This window comes from Amblyomma mixtum, chromosome 8, assembly GCF_055824585.1.
Source record: "Amblyomma mixtum isolate Tamu chromosome 8, ASM5582458v1, whole genome shotgun sequence".
NCBI classification, from domain to species: Eukaryota; Metazoa; Arthropoda; class Arachnida; order Ixodida; family Ixodidae; genus Amblyomma; species Amblyomma mixtum.
In genome coordinates this window covers 25331627-25359518 of record NC_143019.1, presented here as the reverse complement: position 1 = coordinate 25359518, position 27892 = coordinate 25331627, and the positions used below count along the sequence as shown (strand labels likewise).

The 27892-nt window shown below is 45.7% G+C and overlaps 1 protein-coding gene and 1 pseudogene across 2 annotated transcripts; one reads left to right on the top strand and one right to left on the bottom strand.

Moving 5' to 3' along the window:
• Nucleotides 1–616: 616 nt before the first annotated feature.
• Nucleotides 617–11260, top strand: LOC149331757 (uncharacterized; annotated as a pseudogene). Its single transcript, XR_016284855.1, has 6 exons — nucleotides 617–646; nucleotides 1179–1296; nucleotides 6364–6594; nucleotides 7565–7758; nucleotides 8323–8680; nucleotides 11042–11260. The product of XR_016284855.1 is annotated as an uncharacterized LOC149331757 (transcript).
• Nucleotides 11261–18240: 6980 nt separating this feature from the next.
• LOC149331756 (uncharacterized) lies at nucleotides 18241–27608 on the bottom strand. The gene is made up of 4 exons (XM_089555560.1): nucleotides 27513–27608; nucleotides 21450–21617; nucleotides 19390–19583; nucleotides 18241–18711 (listed from the first exon to the last, which is right to left on the bottom strand). Exons 2-4 carry the CDS (start codon nucleotides 21595–21597, stop codon nucleotides 18310–18312), a joined length of 744 nt encoding a protein of 247 aa, XP_089411686.1. The 5' UTR covers nucleotides 21598–21617; nucleotides 27513–27608; the 3' UTR covers nucleotides 18241–18309.
• Between the last annotated feature and the right edge of the window lie 284 nt (nucleotides 27609–27892).

Sequence of the window (27892 nt, the reverse complement as noted above, 5' to 3'; positions counted from 1 at the left end):
GCCGAAACGCAAAGGCACCCGTGTGCTGAGCGATGTCAGTGTACATTAAGGATCCCCAGGTGTTCGAAATTAGTTTTGAACCCTCCATTACGCACCTCTTTCTCATTTTCGTCTCCCACTCCCATCTTCCTGCGTTCCCTTACAGCTAGGTGAGGTTCGGGTGTCCACCGAGATGCGAGACAATTGCTTCGCCATTTCCTCTGCTCAAAAACAAATTTCTGAGCTAAAAAAAAGATGCCGCCACCGTCTGGAAGACGTTGAAGTGACGTGTGTTAGCTGTTCGGTAGCGCCATCTATCGTCCATGTGATGTATTGCCACGTGATTTGGCTACTTTTCCGTACCTTACGGCGAGCGGGCGCCTAACGCCTGGAGGTCGGATATTTTTGGCCAATTTGGAAAGAAAAGTTTTTCGACTCTTTGCAAGGCCATTTTTCCTTACCTCAAGGTGCACGTTAAAGAACAACTGCGAGGGTTTTTTGAACGTTTCAGTTCGTAGTGGCGTCACATTCTTTAGAGCCCTCTTCCTCTGCCATTTTAAATGCAGCAACGTATTTAACGACTACATTTTCACATCTGTTTGTCCGGAGTATGCCAGATTCCCATCTAGCCGGGCGGATCCATTGGAGAAACACAGGCGCCGAACAAGTAAGTTGGCGGCTGGTATGACGTCTGTGCAAACTAGCGTTAAGCATAGTAAAAGGATTCTTGTTGTTTTGTTCTTGTTTTTTTGCTGCCTGCCATTGATACGAAATGGTTTGGGACTTTTTGGATGGGTTCAGCTTCACGTTCTTCTAGGTCATACGATGTCCGCCTGAACTTACCGAGTATTAGAACGACTATGGTTGTGGAGAATTTTTGTACCCACCACTCTTTTTCATAACGTCCCATGACATAGAAGGCCTTAAACTAAACAATCGCCTTCAACAGTGACAGGGCATGAGGTATCGATATTCCATGAGACAGCTCTCGCTGACAGGGCAGCCAGAATAAAGTTTACAATTGAAAAAAAAAAACAAGCTCAGCTTCAATTTATTGATCAACTGGAAAATACGCACGGAATGGGCGTCAAGTGTCAAAAGCTTAAGCAAGAGGTTCAGAGTTGCCCACGAGCCTGCCCTCTCGCCACTACATCCTTCCCCCTTATCTCACGCCCACCCCTGTTCCTTCTCGTATACAGGGGCCTATATAACCTCCGCCAAGGATCGCCCAGAGCCACACAAGCCCTCTCGTCGAAACGCTGGCCAAAAGCCTAAGGCTTCCCTGATCTTCTGGTTCAAGTGTGTCCTGCAGCTAAGGTAAGCTGTCTGAACCGTTTCATTTCAACCGTTTCAAAAAATAATCCGCACACTTTCTTCAGTGCTTCTCAGCATTTTGTTAGTTAGCCGTTAGTTAACTTCCTAAACTATTATCAGTCTACTGTAATTCGAAACCGAACACGACTAAACCCGACTGAGCGCTTCGCCTAGCTGAAGATTAGCTCACCACGCCGACATTGCGCTTTGCTACATGAAAAAGAGCGCAGCTGTGTGGATGAGCAGCTGATACGAGAGACACGCTTTTCGAAAGTTCCTCTTTCAAGGCCGAGCTGCTGCCGTAGCCAAGGCTTATCTATGCACAGCTTGCATGGAAGAGACAGCAAAGACCTCTCCACGAGCAACCGCATATCGCAACTCTTGCCGGCTTCTTCAGTCAGAGTGCTTCCTCGTTCTGCCAGTGTGTGTCCTCACGGCACTTATAATCAGTAAATCGCCAGATTCACTGCCGTATAATCAAGAAAAATTGAGAGTCTCTACTGCGGAGATAGCGTAAGCATCATTTTTCTCTTCTTTTAAACTTCGAGTATTTGAGAATAGTTTTAATCTTTTACCACTGCCAAATCTTGGCTGGCCCAAAACTATACGAACGCTCACATTCAGTCGTTAAAGTTGCCTTTTGGAAATGAGTAAATCTTGCGTAAAACATTTCTATCGAGACGTGTGACTTAATTCACCCGGACGACAGGCGCCCGACATGTGACTGTCTGCAGTCACATGTGGTATTGCTGATCATACTGATTTGGTCGCACACGTGCTCAGTATAAGGCACAGACAAACGGTTAAAAAGAGTAGCTTCAACATGCCTGTGGCTTTAAAAAGCACTCCACCAGTCAATGATTCCGCTTGCAAATCCTGTATAGATATAAAGTACGAAACGACCGGCAGCGTATCCGCGTAAACCTAAGTAAATATTTCATAATTGGGCCGGTAAAAAGGCTTGGTTTCGTTTATGGGGGTTTAAGGTCCCAAAGCAACTCAGGCTATGAGGGGCGCCGTAGTGAAGGGCTCCGGAAATTTCGACCACCTGGGGTTCTTCAACGAGCACTGATATCGCACAGTACACGGGCCTCTAGGATTCCGCCTCCATCGAAATTCGACAGCCGCGGCCGGGATCGAACCCACGCCTTTCGCGCCAGCAGTCGAGGACCACAACCACTAAGCCACCTCGGCGGCCCTGACGCAAAGGATATATAATATCATAGTTTATGGTTTATGCTATTGCAGGCGAGGAAAGTAAGATGAAAACTAGTTTTAAAAAAATAGGGAGATTAGACACTAATGCAAACGGGTGTAATCGCAAGGTCATTCATAGCTGTTTTCTTCGCCCTAGTACCGTTTTATTACATATTTACTTTTTATCCAGATTGTTTTCACCGAGTACCTCCTGTTGTGCACAGTAACGGCTGGCAGCGCTTATTCCTTAGCTTTTCTCAAAGCGTAAAAGTGATTTCTTTTTTTGGAACCGATGGAAACAGAAATCCAGTACGCTTAGAACTATCTATTTATCCATACTTAAACCAAGTACACTGCTTCTAGCTCGTTACGCAGAGTCACGAGAGTAGGAAATGGAGTACTGTTCCTCAAATCAGCTTAAGTTCATTCTCATCTTAAACGGGCATATCTATTGGCTACCGCGTGCTTTCCAAATAAAGAAAACGGCTCATGCACTGAAATTAAAGAGAGTTTAATCTTTTAATCTAAGTACAGTTAACAAATTTCTCGAAAATTGCGTCCATGACGTGCACAGCTCAAGTCCAAGAAAGTAACGCACTATTTTACTGTGTTTACCGGTTGTCTTACGTTTCGCTGACTATTTACAAACCATAGTCGCCGTGTTGGCTCAGTGGTTATGGCGCAAGGCTGCTGACCCGAAAGGCTCAGGTTCGATCCCGGCCGCGGTGGTCTAATTTCGTTAGAGGCGAAGTTCTAGAGGCCCTTATACTATGCGATGTCAGCGCACGTTAAAGAACCCCAGGCGGTCGAAATTTCCGGAGCCCTTCACTATGGCCTCTCTCATAGCCTGAGTCGCTTTGGGACGTTAAACTGCCATAAACTAAACCAAATTATTAACAAACCAAAAGTACGTATGAAGAAGACGCGTACGCAAGAGGAAAACGGACAGGAGCTTCAATTTTCTTTATCATGGGCCAACTGTGGTTGCACTCTGCATGAAGAACCTGGCAAAGCGTAAAAACCGCATGGCACGACTTGCTAAGCATGAGATTACCGCACTGCGTTAACTGTGGTGGGCTTGGGAAGAAAGACGCTGGGTCAAGACGAGGGCGGGCAGATAACGACCAGCTTGTTTATCTAGCGCTGACATAGGTCGTCTAGCGTGCTTTGAAATTTCGTATTTCTGGTCACTCGCTTCCTCCTTGGAGAGTCAAAGGAAGCCGAAGCTTTGGGGAACTTTGGCTAAAAAACGGCAACGTCAATGGTTATTCGCTACTTTATTTCGTATTAAGTGCTTCTTTCTAACAGCACGCACTGATTAAAACGCATCAATACGCATACGTAACCACGTGATACACCGCGCGAAATGCATGGGCTCCCTTTAAACAAGTCCAGCGAATGTGTCTCAGTGAACTAGTGGTAACGTGTCGGAGTCGGAACCTAATGGTGATGGGTTCGATTATCAAGAAATTATGGTAAGTTTCTTTTCACCGTAATTAATTTCCTTAACATCCGCATATGTCACAATGACATTTTGGTCACGCTACGACCTCATAGTAACCATTTAACGGAAGTTTTAACCGTTCTCATTCCAAAGCTCAATGTTTGACGTCGCAGATTTAACCACCAGTCCTGAATTAGTGCGACAATGCGCTATAACGATATCGCGTTAAAGCTTAGCGTGCCAGAGTGCAATGCGAGGTTGCATGCTTCATCAATACAGAGTTTAGTTCGGCTTTGGGACCAGGCTTACGGTACTGCTAACTTTTGCACCCATCGCATTAATGCAGCCAATGCGACAAAAAAAAGTAAATTGCCGGATATATTAACCTTTCTGGGAACGAAATGACGAGTCTAAATAATAGTGGTAGCCCTGCTGCTTGCCCGCTCTTTATCATTTCCTTCGGTAATCACATCTGCATTGCATGCTTTTTTTGTGTGAAATTTATAGCCACTCAGCCGGTGTAACGTCGACGTTCTTTAATTTAACGCCACGATTGACAACAGAAGTCGATAAATCAAAGATGCGGAGGCAGTTGCACATCAGATTCTTCATGAATTTGTCGAATTACTTATTCAACTACTTATTTATTTATTTCATACAGTCAATCCCATCAGGGATCTTGACAGAAAGAGCGAAAAAGAGCAATAACGTACGAATATGACATTGATCTACCATTCAAAATGCACAGGCTAGGGGTCACGCAGTAATGGAGGTTCCCGGTAGCAGTCTGTGACCAGTCATCACTCGTTTTTCGCCGCGTTGCCCGACCACGCTTTTTTCCAACTTGTTCTCTGCTCCGAAGTTCAAACACTTCGCATATTTTTGCACCGAAACATCACAAGGTTTCATATTTCTACGTTTTCTTCATTCAACGCTTGCTGCGTCAAATTAGGGCGCAACTTCCTTCATTATAATCTGCATGGTGCTAAAGGTAAAATTGAATCACTTTGTTGATTAGTCTATTTTGACGGGCCAAAGATACAGGGTGGGTTGTCAGACAGGTTTTAGTCGATGGCTCCTAATTAAGTTCGACCTCTAGTGGTTTTCCATCATGAATGGAAACCTCGGCACACATTTTTCTTTTCATCTTGCCTCCAGCTGTCTCCGACCCGGTATAGAACACATGCATGCGTGCTCACTTTACTAACATAATTGCCATTATAGTCGGAAAGAAGCAAAAAAAAAGCAGATTTCCCTCGTCAAACTTCCCCCCTTCCAGCCAATGGCGCCGGCCGACTCCATGAATCTGCTAGCGTCAAAACCCCCGACAGTGCAAAGAGGGGACTATCCCCTTTCATCTCCCATTTGCTGCAACGTCACGCTAACAGATTCTTGAGAATCGGCCGACGCCATTGGCTTGAATGTATTCCTTTGACGGGGAAAAGCCGTTTTTTTTCTTGATTCGTATCCGAGTATAGTCCCTCGTGACAGGTATAGTACGCCCCGTTCTTTGTCATAATGGAGCCCTCCAGTAGCCCTTCACGACGATTTCTGAGGTACCGAGTACTGCCTCTAATGGAGGTTTGCCAAAGTTAAATAATTTATCGATTTGCACAAAGCACGTTGTGACCAGTTCAATTTTTATAGAAATGTTCTTAATAAAGCTGCCGAGTGTTTACCTGGATCTAAATTGAGTAAAAATCTAAATTGACCCGCCAAATTTGATTTAGACGCTATAATGAAAATTAGGCTACATTTATACAAAATGGAGCTGCTCAAATAAAAAATGAAAAGCAAGCGTTGTCGCCACAGGTCATTTGCGAACGCAAACGTCGATCACATCATGATTTTTTCGTTTGCCCATCTCTGTGTTTAGATCACCCCCACCCACTTTGAATCTCTAATTACGGAGAACTTTGCGCGCTCAAGTTCATCAGTTCATTAGTCACCAGTTTTAACATGGTGGCTATAAAAATTTCACTTTTTAATTTTAGATCACGAGTAATAAATGCGTATCTTGCTGCTGCCGCGAAAAGTCAACAAACCCAAATATTAAATTTTCGCAGGGACACCAAATTTCTTCACGTCTTCGCAATGCAATTGTAATAGTAGCTGATGATGACTCTTCCAGGACTGACGTCAATTACGGTATAGAGACGTCGCTTCATTGTAGCCAATGGGAATGCACCGGTCTGGTGACGTCACTTTCCTCCAGCCAATCAGCGAAGTTAGCTTCCCACGACACATTTTGTTTGCAATGAAGCTTTTAATGCTATCGCAATAAAACAGTCGAGTTTACCGAAGAACTCAAATCGGATGAAAGCGTCCTCGGTGTTCCCTTAAGCAAAGTGCACGTGCTTAAAAAGAACACTAATGGCATCCTTCGCGCAAAATTTTGAGAGCTTCCGGTTTCATTTTTTCCCTCGCAGTACACCCCACGGAATTGGACAACACCACCAACAACTGAGAAATGACCGGGAAGAAAGCAGTGGTGGTTTACGTCGCATTGCTGTTGGCATGTTTGCTCGACTACTGCCACAGTGGTACGATGAGGAAGAAGAGGGCTGCTATTTATCGCAGGCGACAAACAACAACAATCCGTCGCTGGCGAACAATAAGAAGACCAACAGGCGGCGGTAGCCAATGGGAGTGCCACAGTGGTAAGCCTACACGAGCCGCGGTAACACTATACCAGGTGATTTTTACTGCGAAAGCACTACTTCACGATGTCTAACCGGCCCATCGGGTTTGTTTGAAGCTTCATCTTGAAGGTGACCTTGACAAAAACAGCCTAAGCACCAGTCCATCATAGATAAGTCATGTATAGCGCAGCATCATGTTCACCAAAGCGGACACAATGGTGTACATTGCCACCATAGTGGGCATGACCTTTGACCATGAGTACCAATGCCGGCCGCTAGGTGGCGCTCCCAGTTCAACGTTCACATGACGTCATCAGTCATGTGGCTTAGCGATGTAAGGAGCTGCGCCTGCCGGGTTACGTCAGTCTACGCAATGATGGAGAGCGAGCCAGGACCGTGTAACGTATATGAGGGGGAGTTGCACCGATTACGCGCTTTCACACATCTAACTAGGTTTAAAAACCCTGCCAACTTTTTTAACGATTGCCGATTTTTATTTTAAAGTTGCGAGAGATACATTTGACGGTCTGTTTTCATGGTTATATGGGGTTTAACGTTCCAAAGCAACTCAGGCTATAACGAGCGCCCCGTAGTGGAGAGCTCGGGATAATTTCGACCACCACGGGTTCTTTAGCCTGCACTGACATCGCACAGTACACGGCCCTCTAGAATTTCGCCTCCATCGAAATGCGACCGTCGCGGCCGTTATCAAACCCGTGCCTTTCGGGTCAGCAGCCGAGCGCCATAACCACTGAGCCACCGTGGCGGCTGTGCGGTCTGCGTAGTTTGGTTGCACAGCTGTTAGCACAGCATCGCGAGTGCCTAGCACGTGCGTGCAAAGTGGTTGACCGCGGCGTCAGGACATTAAGCAGGCGCCATTGGTTGGAGGGACTTTTTTAGGCGACACTTGCCGCTTAATTACTTCTTCACTGATATCCATATGTAGTTTTGCTTCATAAGCACAAGCATTTTTTACTCTCATCTTTAGGAGACTCCGACACAAGCTTTGACAGTGTCTTGGAAGAAGCTCTTGACGCCAAGCTCCTAGTGATTCCTGCCGTGTATGCATCAAAGCTGAGGCCTGAATACTGTTGCGCGGAGTCAGAGCCCTACAAGCTGTCTGGACTCAACAGCCTTCGACGCTTCGGAACATTGCGCAGCAATTGCCAGAACGGCGAGAAGGTAACGTCAGTAGTGCCCAAAATATTTTGCCTCAGCGTAGTTTCCGAAGCACAAGAGGCAGCCATGCAATTAAAGGCGGACAGCTCAAAGCCTCCGTGAATCACGATGCCTTAAAGGACCAGCAATTATTCACTTGCTTACAGGAGATAGAATTGTAGTTTTTCCTCGTAACGTTGTTTTTGTTTTGGAGATGTGAAAAGACAAAAACAATGAAGTTCTTTCATCGCAGATGCTCTCTTACTCAATTCCATGCAACAAATTAAGTCGCCCAAAAAACGTCGTCTACTAAGCGACCGAGTAATGAAGGGCTAGCGAACTGCTTGGCGCTAGCGACAGGGTTAATTTTAAAGACAGGAGGAGACATGGGAGAGGCTTTTGCCCTGCCATGAGCGTAGAAAAGCTGAGGATGGTGAACAGGTGCGCATGAGTCTTTAGTGTCTCCATCGTGCGGTAGACTCACGTGATAAAAACTTTGCACAAATTATCTGAAACTATGAAAAAAATCGCATGTTCCTTGCATACTTTCTTATTTTAAAAACGCAATCTCTGGCGCATATTTCGCAGGTTTTGAAACTTCAGCTACGCTCCGAGAGGCCCGTGGTGGTATCCCTGCAGTGGAACACCAGATTCGGCAACCTATTCGTCAACGTCACGCATCACAACTTGAGCGTTGACTTGGAAGTTCCCGTCAGAATAGAACGATCGTATAGCTACCACCGCTGCAATTTTGACTGCGTGCAGCAAGTCAACGTTCATCTAGGCCAGGTCACCTCCTCAATCTCATCTTCACTGATCACTATCGCTGGCTGTGAACTCGGGCGAAGCACACAGAGCGTCGTTGCTGAAAGGTTCTCCAGTGCAGTCATCAAAAAATCTCTGACAACCGACAACATCGTGCCGTGGCTGAAGACGAAGTTCCTTGGTGAGTTGACGAGTAACGGTTTAAAGAAATTACGTTGGCTCTCTTCATGACGAATCAAGAGGAATTAACCAGTTAATAATGGGTAGCATTAAAGGCCTCATCGGAAAAAAAATTCAAGGGTCACTTTGGCTCTCTAAAGTGCTGCAAGGCGCAAGCCTTTCCTAGCGCACTGTTTGGAATTGACTGCGAGTCTGTATCAGGTATGTAATGTGGTCACCCACGGATTCCTTACGCCCCCTGTCGGAGCGGACGACAACTATTTTTATTAGTTGTCGTCTGCTCCAAAGCGAGGCGTCAGGCATCCGTGGGTGACCTCATTTCTTCGAATCCGCACACTCTGACGTCATAACCATTTCGACAAACCGAAAAGCGCGACACCTGTGCTGGCAACCTTCTGTCGACAATGATGAGGCATTAAAGGCTTTCGCCTTAAAATGTGCCATCGGTCATAAAATGCGCTCATTGGCTGGTGGGGACATCACTAGAGCGGATAATTCTCATTGGCGGGGAGTGACGTCACCAGACAGGACGTGATTTCGCTTCTGGTAAAGGCACCAACAACTTTAATGCTATCGCACGACCAACAAATAACGTAATTAGGTGTATCTGTTAATTGTTTTTTTCTTCAGTCAATTTGGAATTGTAACACTAAAATGTCTAATGAAATTCGCAATCAGCTTGAAAAACAAGATGGTGCCTACTTTTCAGTCGTTTTATCTCTGATATACGTGTTTGTTTTTCGCGCAATTTTGTGCGCCTAGAGTACTCCTTTTTCAGTGAAAGGCACCCAACTATATACTACCTCTTTAGTCCCGTGCTTCATATTATATACATATCTGAAAATATAGCGACTCCCTTTATACGCTTTGCATACGCTGCGAATCCCCCGTTGTCCGGCATCCCCTTCAGTTTAACTGTTGAGCAACCGTAATGCACCATATAGGAACGTGCATATATTCACGACGGATATTTCGGACACTGTGGAGTCAGAAAAGTCGGGAGCGCCAGCGAGAGTTTGCGGGCGAACGGGCAATCCAGAAGCCCGCGCGAGGGTTACCGAAGTCATTTGCACCACAAAAAGCTTGTCACGAGTATTTAAAAAATAATGAAAATATATAGTCCAGCAATGTCGGTCGGGAAGAAAAAAAATGGCTCTGGTTTGACCAATCGCCATGCTGAGTAGGATTGAGGAAGCAACGGCGTGGCAATCGCAGCGGCGGCGGCACCTCTGAGTCACCTGCGTAGCGCAGGAGTCGGCGGTGGCCCCAGCGCCGCAGCTGTGCGCCGTGTGACGTCACTCCTCCTGGAGAATGCACTGCGGGCGCAGCGACGACGGCACCTCTCAGCGGAGGAGTCGGCGGCGGCTCCGCGCCGCTCTGACGCCACTCGCTCCTCGCGCATGCGCAGTTGGGGCTCTCCGGGGCTCCGCGAAATCGCTCACACCTAGCGTAGTGTTGCTTCCGCAACAATATGTTTTAGTGGTCAGAATAGGGAGAGAATGTGCCACGGATAACCACTCAGTAAAACGATCGGCTGAGTTTGAGAAGTTCTATGAAGTTTAGTCTTGCGATCAGAGGACGCCAGGCAGCTTCGCTGTTAACATAAGCGTTCGTGACACTAAGTCAGTGAGGCTGGGCAAATTTTTTATTGTTGTTGTTGTGTGCAAACGCAACTTGGAACGGCAATGTTCGCAATTTTAGAGCGCAGTTCTTAGGCGTCCGTTCCTGCGTTCCGCGTCGTAGGCGTCGGTGTAGTCGGCGTAACACGTTGGCAGGCAGTAGCGAAACGTCACCTGCCACTGCGAGAGCGGAGGAATGGACAATCGGAAGATGGCTGCCACGGGAAGATCCCGGACCCTTCCAAAAAGTTTTAGACAGTCAATAGAGTGTCTATAGACTTCTGTCTATAAAGTCTGTAGACTGTCTATAAACAAATACTAGACAACAGTCTAGGCAATACAAATGCTATAGACAGTCATTAGCCAATCCATAGATTTATGGTCATACACTTTTAGTAGACTTTTGTCTATAGACAGTCTATAGACTATGAATAGACAAAAGGCAATATATATATATAGGAAGTCAATTGAGTCAATAAGAAGTCTATAGACTCTATACACCATTTTTTATAAGGGGAGAGTGGCTAGCAGCGCAACAAGCCACCTGCCAGCCATGGCAGGTCTACGCATTATTTAAAGCCAGTTTTTAGGCAAAAGTTTTTTTTCCAAGTTCACGGATTTTTCGGACTGTTCTATGATTCCAACAATTTTTCAGGTCCCGCCGAGTACGAAAAATCGGTCGGCGACGGTAAATGTACCAAGACCTGCCGCGTACCAACTCCGTTTGTTCTTTTTCATTTCAGATATCTATCTACAAAGAGCAGTGAGTCAGGAGTGGGTGTCGTACGACGATGATTATCCCGGCTTCAGTATCACCAGCTAGACAGTGGCAGCATGCCTTAAGTAGATCAACTTTCATGAAGTTCAAGAACCCACCTGAACCAGAATGCAGCAGTTGATATTTGCGAAAGCGAATTCGGTTCTTGGTAATAAAAAGAGACATCTGGACAACAAGTCGCAAATGTTGGCTAAGAGCTTCGTTTCTTTGCTTCCTCAGACAGAAACTCTAAAATGTCCCTCCTGATGTGAAATTTCTTGGACCAAAACTGGTGTATGATGCACTGCATGGGATCCTTGCACTAAGTCAAATATCAAGCTTCTCGAAGAATACAAGGAAAGGCAGTTCAGCTAGGCTTAAATTTAATAAATTCGTTAGTCTGGAACCTACCCTCGAATCCCGCCATAAAGAGCTGAGGCTTGAATTTCTCTCCTTGTTCTTTAATAAGCCTGCAATAAACTAGTTTCCTTATATAGCACCTGCAATAACACGCCAGACAGCACATCATCACTGACACCCGATTCAATATGTCACTTAAAGAAGCATGCAGTCTTTCTTGCAGCGAGTTTACAGCGCCCCCAGCGGTTGGCGACTGACATATACCATCGAGGGCAAAAGTAACAGAACCCCTTCCACTCCAACTTCCGATCCGTGCCATTCCGCGCAACGTTTTTAGATCCCCTTCAGTTTGAAAGCTGCGGTGCGCGGATTGTCGCCTTTCCGTTTCCTTCCGTGCGGTGGCGCTCGCCACGCTGTTTGCCCGACCAGCGTGGCCCTTCGCGTCTACGCCATGGTCACCGCCGCCTGATTTGGAGCAGCCAGCAGATATCAGCATGGAAGATATCAGCTGTCCTGTGCCAGTTGTTGGCAATGACGCTTATCTTACAGTATAAAAAAGCTTCAAGCAAGGGTGCTTAAAGCATCCCACCAAAAAGATGCTAGAGTTTACCAACATTTTAAACAAAGCAATCCCGATTTCTTTGAAGGAAGGTCCCGTTTTTGAAAGGGACGTTTTTTGGGAGCTGCTAGATGAGCTTGAATTGCAAAACCTTGTTCGGCTTGGATGTGCAGAGCATATGGCCACTTTTACATGCCAAGTGCTGCATTTTATCATAGTGACACGCATCCACTTCTAGGCGAGAGACGTGAACCGTCGGCTTGAGAACAGAGAAATATTGTCATTGCAAATAAAAAAGCTCGCCTTCAAGTAGCCATTCCCTCCGTGCTTCCGACTTAGTGTGTCTGCATTTAATGCTTGTCTGTGTTCAATGAAATTAACATTCTAAAAATGAAAGTGCAGTACGCTGCTCCTGTCTGTGCTATCATTGCAAATAAAAAGCTCTTCTATAGTTATTACCTCCCTGCATCCAGCTAAGTGTGTCTGCATTTATACTTGTGTTCTCTGAAATTGGAATTCTAAAGAACGTGCAAAATGCTGCTCGCATGTGCGGTGCTTCGTTGATAATATAGCGCGGAATTTCGTCACTGATCTAGAAGCGGAACATCGCTAGTTTTATCCTTTTATTAATGTTTCGTGCATTCTCCCGAAGAAATATTGATAGCTCTACTCCAACATACGCATATCATCAGCGCTAAACGTCGCAAACGTGATGCGATAAAGCGCAATGCAAACGATTGGTTTTTTGCGAACTGGCATCAGCCTGCTCTTTATCTCACCCTTACTAGCCAGGTGAAACATTTCTTTAACCTTGAGGCTGAATTTCAACGTGACAGCTCCAAAAGTACAGCAAATTTGAGTTCGACGTGTTCGCTCCCAATGTTATCGCGGATGAGAACAGGCTGTCACAGCAACTGCCAAGCGCGAGCGCTCCGGCGCCTCCGGGCCGACAGCGACAGCAGCGCCGCGTGGTGAGTGGAAGCTTACGGGGGCCGCTTTCTCGGGCGCGGCGCGGGGAAGCTTGCAAACTGAAAGGGATCTAAAAACGTTGATTCCGCGTGGGGCGCTACCTGAAAAAAACACTTGTGGTGTTCAGACCTGCGCAGTGGGCCTGTTTCGACACCTTAATTGCTTGGTCAGATGGCGCCCCTACGCAGAGTGGTACGGATCGAAACTTCGAGTGCAGAAGGGGGGGGGGGGGGGGGGGGGGCACTTGATGGTACGTGTTTTTGCTCATGGGAAGCTGATGTCGGACTCAAAAAACACAAGTTGCCGTAATATACAAGGCTGATTGCAGGGCAGCGGCTTGAGTCAGCAGATAATGGTGAATGCTCCACAGTGACTTCTTGCCTGGATGGCGCAAATGAAACTCCGAGACTTACTATCACCCTCACTCGTGGCAAAGTAACAACAATAACTCACTTCTCACCCCCCACATGTACTCTCAGGCCCACCTGACTCGAATGATGAAACATTCTGAGCTCCCTCATTCCAAGCATCTATTGCCATTGGAGCGCCCTGGTGGCATTCACACTGACAGGTAGGGGAACCCGGAGCTGTCAGTGGCGACATTAGACACCTTTAGCATACCGTGTACCATGTTACCGTTTCCGTTACCTGTGTACTGGGAGCCAGCCAACCGCCAGTGCACACGCGCTGATTGGTCCCGATGCTGGAGGCGCGCGCGCAACTGCCGGGCACCTGACGCCATCTGGTGCCCTCAAGGCGATCTGCGCATGCGCACTGATGGCACCCGGGGTCCCGATAATTCGGTAACGGTATCGATAGCATGGTACGTGGTATGCTAAAGATGTATATTATTACACCGATGGCGATGGTGTTTCTACAGAAAAACTCTCACGTACAGCCTCGGCAGTAAATACACATTATAGTACTGGAAATATGCACTCAGTGGCTCTGTAAATATCAGCCTGTCTACGCCGGCCATACGCCGCAAAACCGAGCTAGAGAGGGCTGGCACGAGGTCCGGGTCAGCCTTAAGGGAGTCCAACTGGGTCTTTACGGCTTTCCACAGTTCGTTGCAGGTTACAGTACGAATAACCATCTTCAAAAGGCTAGTCCCCAGACGTTCTCGGGGACGTTCATGTCGGTATACGTGCTGTGAACACGGCAACGGGATTATACCGAGCTGCTCGATATCTGCCTTCACATGCTCTGTGCACAGGAGACCGGTCATGCTGTAACAAAAAACACCCACCTCTCAACAGCCGACAAGCACAAGGGGGGGGGGGGGGGGGGGGGGGATGCAGCTAGGAGCTACTCACGCCCAGACTTAATCACTGTTTTTGGTTTCCAACAAAACAATTGCATTCTGTACAAAATAATTTATACGACAACTTCGGCCCGTTGTTCTCTTTACCTTTCTTTGTTCTTTTACTCACGACACGTGCTGAAAAAAAAAAGGAAATAAATCACCCACGGCATGCAATAAAGGAACGCCGATAAATATCCTAAGGCGCGTTTGCTATCACTGGTTGGTGGCTACGGCACACAACAATGGAAGGGAATTGTGCGTACATGCGGGAAGAGCATAGCAGACGACTGTACTGCAACCATGAGCTCTCTGCGCATGCGTTAATTCTCCCGGGCTTTGCAGCTCTGTGTTTTGCTAAGGAGCTGACGCACCAGCAAGTCCACGCTGGCGCGGATTTTCTTTTTTTAATGCAAGAGCGTTAAAGAGTTCGACGAAAGAGCAGGTCGTTGTCGCTGGCGTCGCCAGAGTCTAAGGCTGCCGCGGCTCCGTCACGTCGTTAGTGCCTGAAAAATCCCAGGAGCCCCAAGGGCGGAGGCCTTGCGCTGCGAGAGAAAACGGAAGCCTTTAACTTCTCGCGGCGGCCACCAGGAGCGCTGTGAATGAGTATGACGTCATAGTTCTTTCTTGAGGAAGCGGGTAGAAAGTTTCCTTGGCGCTGAGCCTCTACGAGCAGTGCGGAGTGATGACGTCATGTGGATGCTATTATGAGCGGGCGCTATCGCGTTTCACTCATAAGGCGGAGCTTAGGCATCTCCCAGTTTTCTTTTTTAATTAACAGGCTTGACAAAAAATGTTCTAAAACAAAATTTTATACAAGAAATCACAATTTTCGCGTGCATCTTCTGCTTTCAGCAAGTCGCAGAATGCCTTTTCTTGTTCTCTAGAACCAAAGGCGTTATTTAATATATAAATAAAGGGTATCCTGGTTCGAGTGTAGAAATACACTCCGTGGAGGTTGCTGGACTTGAGTGAAGGTGTCACTGTCCAGCTAGAGAGGTTGGATCCCGGAGATTAATAGCCGTGTGACAAACACCGCCGGCTCACAATTTTTTGCATGGAGGCATCTGAAATGAAAAAGAAAAAGCAAGGTTCGCAAGTAGCTGTTCTTGACACATGCAACACGCTTCAAACAACTACTTGAAGGAATTGGTGAGCGCTAAAAAACCGCGGAAAAAAGACGAACACACAGGACGAAGCGCTTCGTCCTGTGTGTTCGTCCTTTTTCCGTGGTTTTTTAGCGCTCACCAATTCCTTCAAGTATGTATTTCCAACTAGCCCCAGTAGTAGCTCTTTCAAACAACTAGTACCGTTGCCTATCGCCTTGAACAATGAAAAGCTGTTTTGCTTTATAATAATTAAAGCAATTACTAAAAATTATTACTGGAATAATTCATTCGTATTTTCGATTTAATAAACCTTCAAACCTTCAAGCAAATTAATACCGTAAAAATTTGGCTAAGAAGTTATAACTGATAAAGCGGAAATTCCGAAGGAGCAATTCTCGTGTTGGTTGGTTTTGCGGCTATGTTTAGTTTCCTTTAAAGAATGCGCAAGAATGTTTATATATTTCCACCACAAAAACCTGCATTGTAACGCTCTCCCACCGGATCCGACAGTGCTTTTCTACTGGCCCTGACAGCACTCCCCCTCTCGGCGCTGATAGTGCTCTTCTAACGGGCCCGATAGTGCTCCTCCAGCGTTCCTCCTCCTTTGTATGATGCAACTATTGCATGGGGCGTTTCGTGCATTCAGGTGGCCGAGTGTCAAAGAAAAATGTTATCAGCTTCTGCCGTCGCTCTACGCAGTTGGCAGACGAAATGTTCTGCGCCGATTGTCACCTCTTTGTGTCCGCCGTTACACAGCTTTACCGAATAATTTGGAATCGCGCTTCTATAATGACGCGCGTGGTAGGATAATTCAACCAAATGAACTAGTTTAGGGAATACTATAAACATGCACGCTTACTGCTGCGGCTAAAAGTTTAAGTATTGATTTCAGTCAGTTGGGAGTTTGACGACGACAATACTCCTCTCGCTTTGCGTTCGCCTGGTCGCATCAGCAGCCTTTTGAAAACAGCTTTTGTGCACTTCCTATAGTTTATACATTACAATTTCGGAAAGGACAATTTTTAACACATTGCATATGAAGTAAATTGAATGTTATTAGGAATTCGGAACAACTGGCCCACGTTGCATCCTATGGCGGTTCAATGGAAGTAGTCGCGTTTTTTGGTATAACTAATCGTATATAATGAACCGAGTTTTTCCGCTGGATTTAGACTCTAGGTGATCTTCAGCACGCGTCATGGGCAGTGGCGTCTGCATATCTCGCATAACAGTCGTTCTAAAATCATTCAAATTTTTAACACTGGGTGCCTATGGAAACGACAAAAATTTGTAGCCTTTTCATGTGATACAAACTCGAGTTTTGAGAAATCATCTGCGCCGATCGCTTTTATGAAATGCTTTCAAATAGGAAGGAACTGCGCTTAGCTTTTCGTTGTTTAATGTCCAAAACGGACGTTTTCACAATACAGTAAGATAATGACCATCAACCCCGTAAAGCTATCGCGTCATTCCCGTATGGCGGAGCTCAAGTGTCCTCTCCAAAGGAAAAATTAACACCAGCTGCTTTCGCACTCCTACTTGGTTTAACTTTGTTACACCCCAACCATTTTTTTGGTTGTTTCAAGAATGAACATCTGGTTTCGCATGTCTACTGAAATTAACTACGTTAAATGCCTACCAATAAGGAGTTATAGCATATCGTTACCGTGTTTACGTTACCGTTTACCGGGCTCGGCTCGCGACATCTGCGCATGCGCGCCCATTACCGGACCGATAACACTTTACGGAATCTCTGCGGAGAGAGTTAGCGTTCGCTTGTAAACAAAATGGCGGCGCCCTGCTCGCCCGCTTCGGAATAATTTCATGTCACCGCTGGATTCTTTGATGCGATAGCTCACTCATATGGTAGCGGTTCGCTTTTAATTCGCATACTCTCGCCCATACGTAGAGGTTTAAGTGACAACTAGCCCATGTTGTTGAGATAATTCAGCGGTTTTCGAGACGTTAAACCTAGCTATCCGCGTATGTAGCCAAAGTAGCGACGACAACATTGTAGTTTTTGTGCCAGCTTTAATATTTTCCTCTTTTTTTCATAGTTTGCTTCCTTCAAAAACAAAAAAAAACCTGTAATGCTTGTCATATTCACCACTAAATTTAGAAAAAAAAAAGTTTTTCCAGTCCAGAATTCAAGCGCTTTGACCTACTGTCACCAGATGGCGCCACTATGTTTACATCCAAATCATGCATCCAAACATCCAAAGAAGCGACGCTTGGCGCGGCAAACAGATGTTGTAGCTACATTTTTTTTTTTTTTTACAGCGTTCGCAACGTAGTAAGCGCAGCGTACGCAAGGCCAGTGCGTTCTGTGCAGACGACTTGTCTACTAGTCAGGGTATATTTAAAGCCGCTGAGCCGGCCGGTAGAAGAAAAGTAGTGTGCACATCTTTATACGCAGAGAAAAAGATGATTAAAGAACATGTAGTATCTCACTGCAAAGAAATGCTTGTAATGCATGCGTATTTTTGTTTGTAATTAATGCTGGGGTGTCTGCCATCATCATCATTCGTTTTCGCCTTACGGCAACCTGTTACGGGAGAGACGGTATGCAACGTTACAGTGCTCTAGAACAATACTCTAGAGCACTGTAGCAACGTCTTCTAGCGTGCGCAGCGCTAACCGGAAAGTCCGGCGTCCGGTAACACGATAAACGGTAACTTAAACACAGTAACGATATGCTATATCGCTCTAATGGTTACCTGTTTTCACACGTCTATTCGGTTTAACTACGTTAAACACCAACAATATTTTTTGTTGAAATGTTTTATCTGTTTGGTGCTGGCACGAAATGCCAATTTGCATGTGACTATTTATACAATTTGTAGGTAGGCAGTATTTAATAACATATCAAGTGAGGTGTACTGTTTTCCGAAAGTTCTGAGTTTCCTATTGCTCGCAGTGCTCGCTTTCTTTCTGTCACTGTTATTTATGTCACTTTAATCAGGGTCCCTCACCAACTCACCCCGCAGCTGCTTCTTCAGCCATGGCTCGATATAGTCCGTTGCCAGAGACTTACCGAGGACTGCGCTGGCGAACCTCTCCGCGACACTGCGTTGGCCGTTATGGCAACCGTCGAAAGCCACCGTTCCGCAAAGGCCGTCGACTGTGATCAGCGCAGTCGACAGCGAGAATGTAATCGGGCCAGTATAAACGTCGACTTGACGCACACAGACCCGACTGCAGCGACGGTAGGAGCACGTTTCTTCAATTCTAATTGGAATTGCCAAGTCAATGCTTAAGCAGTGATGCGTGACGTTAACGAAGAGGCTGCCCAATCCGGTGTCCAATGGCACGGATGCCACCACGGGCATCTCGGACTGTACTTGAAACCTCACAACCTGCGAGGCATACGCCGAATATTGCATTCCTGAAAATTAACGCTGATAGTATCACAAATGTGAGATGCGTGCATTTTTTCTCATTCCAGAGTAAACATTAGCACGTAAGGCACAGAAACACGTATGTGAGCGTGAATGTGCGTATCAACCACGCCGTACATGTAAAGCAAGCTTGTATTTCAGTTTTAATCATTCGCGGGCCTCAGGAAACCAAAAGACATATTACATCCATCAAAAACTTAACTGAATATAATCCAAATAGCCGAAGCTCATAGCTTTGTACAGGGTGGTCCACTCTGGGTGAACACACGAGTGTGTGGCCACGCTCTTCGAAGCGCCCGTGCGTTCGATAAGGCCACGCATCGAACCTAAGCTGAAGGTCAAACATGCGCCCCACTTGACCTTGGGAGTTTGTCTCGAGAAGTAGAGCTTTCGCTCTGAAAACCTTTTCTTGTTTTGGTTATTTTACACTTATAAACCAAGAATAGCCTTCAGCGAGAGAAATAAAGGGAATTTTTATATGATGTGAGTAAACGCGCGACAAGCACAACAAGTTCCGTAAGGGTACGAGATTCAGCTCGCCTTTTGAGTTGTCCGCCTTCAAATTGTTTACGTGAGTGCCGCCAAAGCTTAGTGGTTAACGGTGGGGCGAGATTACTTAGGTGCTGTTATCATTACCGGCATTCCGTTGTTGCAGACGCTCCGGACAGGCCCCACGCGTCGAAGACAGTCTAGTCCATCCACAATGTAAGGATCCAAATCTGGGCCCTGACTTTCGAGATTCATCTCGGAGACGTACACGGCTGGCATCTTCTCGAGCTCGGCGTCGAGGGAGTGTTCCAGAAGGCCTTCAAAACTTGTGTCGTGGCACCCTGGGCTCGAGAGTAACATAGTTTGGATTATCTAACTGGTCGGAGCCTTCCAGACGACCAGCTTCTGTTTGGGAACAGAACTTGATCTTGGCAAGATGACAAGATCATACAAGAGTGAACAAAAATTAGCTGCGGTTCAACCAGGCTGAAGCTAGTAAGACGGGCGAAAGCTCTGTTAAGGTAAGCACACGAAGGTAAGCACGCGCCACAAGGTTTAATGAAGCGAATGACGCATCACGCGATTTACGGCAGTTGCGAGAGTGCCGTCGGCTCCGAATACGAAGCTGTGACAGTGTGGTCGCGGGTTCGAATCTCACTTCTGATGCTCATTCACGTGTTCGATCTCGTTGGTATTGTGTAATTATAAGTGTATTGTATCTACAAACAAAGCTACTTGGCCGCGGGAGGTTACGAAAAAGGAAGAAAATCGTTTTTTCTTTCTTCAGAAACTTTGCTACTGCCGCATAAACGTGGTGCCGCTTAGTAAGTAGGAAAATTTATCCTCTTCTACCACTTAAAAATGTACTGCGTCATTACGAGGCTCGTTGCAGTCTCGGCCTCATAGAAACTGCGTCACATAAAAAAGATCGCTTACTCTAGATGCCGCACACATGAACTGCTTGGAGGCGTCCTAAATTTCTCCCCGAATTCTGCGTCGATGGCGCTCGTTATATGCACGATTTGACTTAAGAGTATCAGGACGGTCTTTAGGGCTTTTCACATTATACAGTAGCATGAATATTTAGAAACAGATGCAAGATGTCTACGCAAGATTTCTACTAAGCGGTACCAAATCGGCGATTCTCCGTTGGCATTGTTTCTCATAACCGGTGGAAGACACAAAGGCGGCCGAAATAATGTCTGCTCTAACGTACTGCCAGGTGTGTCCGGATCACAACAAAATCTGCTGAGCGCTTTCCAACGACCAAGACTTTTCATGATACCACAGCCCGAATTCGGCCCCCTCGCTCTTATGTAAATTCTCACCACTGAATTTTGTCATTTATTTCATTTTTATGTGGAGTAATGCCACATAGTCATCGTGCCCACCCCACATTTACACCCTCATGTATGCTTCTCCGCCCCACGACCACTGTCCTGCCATCCGTCACGGCGCGCTACGGTGGAGCAGACTTTGTAGGCGAATTTCAGCACTCATACGATTGCCAGAGCCGAGCAAAAATCTTGCATGCGCATCTTGCATCTTGTTTGTGCATCGCTCGTTGCCATAGCAACTGTGACGCCAAGCGGCAAGAATTTGGCCCGGGCCACCCCCGAAATTTGGCCTTGGCCGATTTGGACTAAAATCGATATCCAACAATAACTGAGCGTGCCCAACACAATGACTATTTACAAATTTGGCCCAGGCCATTGCCAAAACTTTGCCCAATTCACCCCCGAATTTTGACTTTGACCGATTTGCGTCAAAATCAATGCCTAACCATAATTAACCGCTCCAGGCACAATGAAGACCTCCAAATTTGGCCCGATTCATTTCCAAAAATTTGGACCGGGCCACACCCGAAAAAGTTGCTCACAGCTTTGAGATTTGCGCCACTTCGCTACTATGGTGTCGCTTGAGGCGTCACCATTTACGTCATCTCGCTTTCGCAAGTCACACATCGTTTTAAGCGGAGCTAAACCCCAGCTAATTTTTTATGATCGATGTGACATTTTTCCCCCGTTGAGGCTTTTGAAGCAGTCGCCTTAAAAGCGACTTCATGAGATCGCCTATAACGAGCGCTTTGCCAAAGGCGGAAATGAAGTCCCCCACGAAAGCATCACTTAGTAAAATTTTGTTCCTTGTCACGCATATTAAAGCGCTTCATTGCACAAGTGTTACCAGTGCTCGCGTGGCGGGCTTACCAGTAGTGCATCCTACGCTGCCAACGGAGAATGATTCCTGCACATACGAGTAACTCGTCCCACTCCGGCTCGTAGCAGCATGGCAGTAGTCGAGCCAAATTGCCGCTAGTACAATGGCACAAGCCATCACTGCTTTGCTTCGACCCATGTCTGATTCTGGTCGCTCCCCTGCGAGAAACAAACAAATCACGGAGGGCACTTAAAGCTACTTGCGTGCTCTGAATGAGAAAGCATTGTCTCATCGCGAGTTCTGACGTGAGGTTTATCAAAGATTCCTTCCTTCCTAATGATACGCCCACTCAGTAGCTTACAGTCATAGGGAAACGACTGTGCACCTTTATTAATAAGAGAGCATTATATGGCTCTGTCGCGTCAGCAAAAAGTGTCCGCAGTTTTGTCCGCACGACTACGTCGTTCGCTGAAGATAAATGTACGTGAAAGTGTAATTGTGAACGATAGTGTGGGATAAAATGTTGCCGTGGGAAAAATTTTGGTTGATGAGGTGCAATTAGTTAAATAGTTAAGCACGAGGAAACTCAAAAAATACGCCTAGACACAAAGTAGCCATGGACGTTGATATAGTACATGGACGTCAGAACAGCCACGGACGTCGATATAGTATGCGGACGTATTTCTTTCGCATTGCTCTAGTGCGGGGCGCCGCAGTGATCTCAAAGTTTTTCGCCAAGGAGCTACGCGGTTTTGTGGCGTATTTTTTCTTTATTTTTTCTTTATTGGGTTGCGTGCTCACTTGCGATCTGAAAGCCCTTGTTTCAATTCCCAGCACCTTCGGAATAATTTTTTTCTTTGCTGATGAGGTCCTCTACATTATGGACGCCACTTTTTCAGGACAACGCTGGGTTTCTTTTCTGAATAGCCAAACAATGCTTTCACATTATAAAAAAAAAAAGAAACCCGAAGCTTGTTCACTGTAGGATCGAAAGTATGACCAGGATTATTTTAAGAAAACGCGCGCTTGGCCCATTTAGCGGCGCTGGGAACAACTCAATAAAACTCGATTGTTTGTCTTCCCGCTTCTCTTTGCGCTCGCTTGTCATCAGAAGAGAATTTATTTCCGAAAAACATTTAGCTGAAAATTGAGTACTTATTCCAGCCAATCGATCCAAACCAGTGACGAAGATCTCAAAAGTAGCCTCTCTGTGATAAAAACGCAGTAATGGACGGAGAGTGGCCGAATTTAGTTTGCATTTAGTGTTCTTTTACGATGCTTCCATACAAATTAAATTATTCACAATGCTTTTGTGAGGATCAAAAGGTCAATCAGAATACGTGCCAAAAGCATTGAAATATCTAGAACAGGACGATAAATGTAGCGCTCAAAACACAGTACCAGACGAATAGGACACCGCATGCGCTAACGAGAGCTAACCTCTGTGTTTGGTACTGTATTACGAGCACTACAATTATCATCATCAGTAACCAACTCGCCCATATAGCTAGTCTTATCTAAAACATGTTTGAAAAGTACTCAGAACATAAGAAGTCGTCCAAGAGTGGTACACGTCGGTTCCACTTTATATAAAATGGGATTACTGTAACCATATCTACCTCGATGAAATAAAGGTTACAGCATTCGGAAAGTGAGCACATGTACACCCCCCTCAAAACTATACAACCCAAGGGGTTTGCTTGTGAGGCCTGCAGTCAGCCTCGTTATGCATCCTCAGCGACCATAACCTCTCGAAAGAGGAATGGCTATGCGTCCTTAATTTTCCCAAGCTTTGGAGTGCTAGATGTGCTACGAAGCCCCGCTAAACAAGCAAACCCCTTGGGCAGTATACTTTTGACGGGGGCTGTACATGCGTTCGGTACCATATGCGGCGGTAGTTCCCAACAGATGCAAGATGTAAGAAAATATTGTGTATGAAGGTTAGGCTGGCGCTAAAAAGACCCCTAATGGTAGAACTTATTCACGAGCCGTCCTCTAATACGCGCCTAACAGACCACAATGTACGTTTGGTGCTTAAAGACTGACTAATGAATAATCTCTTTCTATATTATAGATATTTACAAAGGCATTGTTGCGAGGTTCGTTGTGACATCCAACTAACAAAAAAGAGCATCCAAGTTTGCAAGATTCACTCATCCAGAACTTGACCAAAAATGCATTTAATGGAATACGAAAAGTATGTTGGCACCTTTCTTTCAACACACACAAAATAAAATGTGGTGTATTAATGGTTGGGCAGTGCACCAAACAGACAGAAAGCACAATGAACTGGAAGGACGCAAACACATTACACTCTAAGCACGAATACGCCTGTATGGAACTAAAAAGAGAGTAAGGTGTTCTCTTGCGCACACTCTAATATAAAAGGGGTGCTAGTGGACAGTTTAGTCCCCTTTTACACCATTTTGTCTTGTATTGCACCCTTACCAGGAGCCTTCGTTACGGCTGGCAACGTTGCTTTTCAGTGTAAAATAAACAAAAGGTAATGAAATGAGCCACTCAATCGAACAGTCAAATAATAAAAGAAGGGTATCACCATGACTTCCTCCGTGTCTCGTATTAACCGCCGTGTCTCGTAGCTACCGCCGTTTCACCAGAAAAAAAAATAAAGCAAGAAAACCTCTCTCCACTAAACATTAATTTAATTGCCACTTGCTACGATGTGCAGGTTGCGATGACGTCACAAGGCAAAATGACCCCTCACAAGCAATCATGGCAGTCCATTCGGCCATGTTTCGATGACGTCATTCAGCAACGTGACCTCTCCCAACCAATGAACGAATTTCGAAATAGCGGACATTGACGGAGTTTTTGTGTGACAGCTGTAATCCTATAGCGTTAATAAATAACCCGATAAATCACTCCATCACCGAATCAAAGGCCTCATATATGACAAGTGCCAAATTTTATATTTACCGACTCGAACCAATACCATTTGGTGTAAACAAAATCCATACGTGGGGTTACCCGACAACACGAAGGAAGGCGACAAACGGCACAACAACGCTACCACTTATATGTCTTTCCAAGAAGGCTAAAAAAGTCGGGGAGTTTACTCATCTTTATCGGATTCTCTGAAGCTACTGTGGCGGAGGTAAAAGTTATCTTCGCAACGAGCCTGAGCTCTAACCTGATAAACCTCTTAGCCTAAAGAGGTTCCAATTGTACACCATGTTTTTTTTCCTCGTCAAAGCCGTCTGTGTTCACTACCGAAGGCGGAAGTGAATGACCAAAAGGGGCAATCTGCATAGACAGTCAAGACGACGTAGACCTGCGCCAGATAAGCAAGGTCTTCACTATCATCTTCCAGCGTTCATCTTGACCCAGCGCCTTTTTCTGCCTATCTCCCCTCACGGCCAACGCAGTCGAGACTTATCTCGTGCTTAGCCACGTCGTACGGTGCGCTTTTTAAGCAATGCTGCAGCTTCTAGCAGCAGAGTTCAAGCACCATTGCGCCAAGGCAGATTGTAGATACTACATAAGCTGCTCTTTTTGGGTGCCGGAGTTCCGCGTTATGTTTTCTATGCGTCTCACGATAAAGTTGCTTAAAAGCATCCATGCATTGCAGAGAAGACGACACCACCGCCCCGTTAGGCACTCTAGTGCTTTCAAATGCAGTGCTCTTTTGATATTGTCAACGGCGAAACTTCCCATAAGGCTCATGCATAAAAAAATTACGTTCCGAGTAGACCAAAATTTGGGTGCTTACGGATTGCGATGCCACACTTGGTCAGTAATGAAAAGTGTGTTCAAGTTGCAAGCTTCGAGATTGTTGGTAAACGCACAAGCACGCCACAACAGAATCCGGGAAAGAGATAATTCCCAAAAATTCATAGACATAAGAGTGGGACAGAAAAACTAAAAGTTAAAAGAAGGAAAAAAACAAACGCTTTCACAAGAAAGTGGCAACATACGGCAAAATCATTTGTTTGACGTTTCCAAATGGCGCCATCATCCGTAAGAACTCGAAAAGTGGCTACTGGGAGTAGTCATTTTTTATGCGTAATGGCCAAAAGCATATTAGCTTAATTCATACTCCTATTCTTCGGACATTCTTTCTTGTACGAGTGACATTTAAAGTAATTAATAAGTTGTTTTGTATCAAGAACACGCTGTTTTATACCAAACTTACCTCTCATCTTCAAAAAGACAGTACTCGTAACTTCTGCCGTTTACTAAAATAACTCCACCAATCCACATTACGAGAGATCTCATCATCACTTCTTCAGATAAGTATTCCTGCAGCCGAGGAATTTGTGACCGAAGGCCATAGCACCAAGCCTTACAGCAGTCAGCGATGACCGAATCAGCGCCCGGTTCTGCCTGCGTGACAACAGTGGGAATGCATGCCCGCACAAGCGATGTGCACGTGAGGGCTTTCAATACAAGCCGTGCTTCAATCAATCAATCAATCTCACAACATGATTTTATTGCAGTAGACCAAACTAGATATCAAAAAATTACCGGATTCGGCGAGAAACCGCTGTGCCAAGAATGGCTCTTGCATGGAAAAGTGTTGTTGGCCTTTCCTCATGACTTGAACGTTTTGGAGAGCAAGATGGCGATCTATCGCGAAACTCAGGCTCTGTGAGGAGCGTTGCCGTAATTCTATGGCGGAGAAACATTCAAATCTGATGCCCTTCCTACAATATTTTACTACGCCTCTAATCGACCGCATGGTTTGTGTGTACACGAATTGAGCCAGGAAATAAAGTGCATTAGTAATTTATTTTCTGTGTAGTAAGGCATACACCCTAAGAAAATCGCTTGCGGATATTTTGCTAACGAAATGTGCGAGTTTTCTACATGCTAATTAAATTTGACAACATATCTGTTCCCGTTATTTTAATCCGTTAATATTATCGCCTCTCCCTCTGCCGTGCTCTCGCGTGGTTAGTTACAATCAATAGAAATTCAGGTGCACGTGTGTCATTGTTCCATTATTCGAACTTACTCCGCCAGAAGCAGGATAGATAACTCTTAGATCTTGGAAAGCATTAACTACCAGGCACAACCACTCTTTTACAGCCCTTACGAGTGGACACTTGGTGACAACAGTTTGAAAAAAAAGCCAAAAAGCTCTAAAACGCCTCAGGGGAGACTATGTCACCTCTCCCCTTGCGACACTGCGTCCACTTTAACGGACGCCACTTTTCACATTTTTTTCTCAGTGCGTATAGTGTTGGTTTCAGGAAATCGGTGATGTCGGCTACAATTGATATGCCTGGTGCATGGAATGGCAGGATCATTTCGTGTTTAGAAATAAGAATCGCTTTTCCAAACCGATAAATAGGGATGGTTGTCGCCAAGTTGCAGGGTGATGATGATGATGATGGCCGCAGCCCCTCAGGAAGTGCTGCACTTCTTCCTCCTCTCACGTGTTTAGACATTTTATGGGCCATTCAGCCCGAGGACATCATCATCATCATCATCAAAAGACATTGCAGCAGAGTTTATGTTGGCGAGAGGGTTTCGTTTGATGAAGAAAATAATTTTCTGACTTAAATCCGTGTTTCTCTCCGAAACTAGCCAGCATTTACCTGCGCGTGAAAGGGTACGGCGTGCGTGAATTCCTGGTGATTTTGGTGCATTCGTGTAATTTTTGTGAATTATGGTGTTCTCAATATACGCACATCAACTTTAGGATTTTGCACGGTAGTAAAACGTAATTCGTGTCTGAAGTGGGTATTAAAGTTCTTTCCGAGTAATTCAGTGTACTACAACATGATCGCTGTATTTGCATTCACTAGTTCCCATTTTAGTTCTCTGTGCTTGAGATATTATGAACCGTTTATATCGGCCCACCACTCGCTGACTAGGAGAGCTCCATCTGTACAATATGCTGCACACAAGAGTGCCACACTTTAATAACGGATGATTCTCTTCTCACGGCATTGTCATCCGTGTGCTTCCGGTATAGGTCAACACGTAGATAGCAATATTTAATGTCGGACGCTGACTCAAGTCCTCAATAAAGTTTTATCGAGGTCGTACGGAATAGCTTAGAACACGGCATTGATTTTGCACTGGCCAAATTCGAAAACACACCTGAATCGCTCTAAACAATAAAATAGGGGGGAAACGATGCTCACGCTGTTGCTGCCGTCGAAATTCCAGATATTTCTTGCTGATACGAAGCTGAGTGTGCAGATTTGCCTCTGACAAATGTGTGGCGCGGACACACGAACCAAAGCAGGAAGCACACTGACAGAAGAAGCGTGCAAGAGTTACGATAAGTGGTCACACACGTGAGCGACTTTGCCGTCTCTTGCATGCTAGCCGGGCGATAGATAAGCCCTTGCCTACTGCTGCAGCTCGGCCTTGAAAGAGGAACTTCCGCAATGGGTTCCTCTCGTGTGAGCTGCTCTCTTAACCCTGCGGCGGGGTGTAATGTCCACATAGCATGACTCAAACGTCATCTAAGCGTATAAAGTAAATCAATTGCCCCGAAAACCACACTGAAGTTATTAGT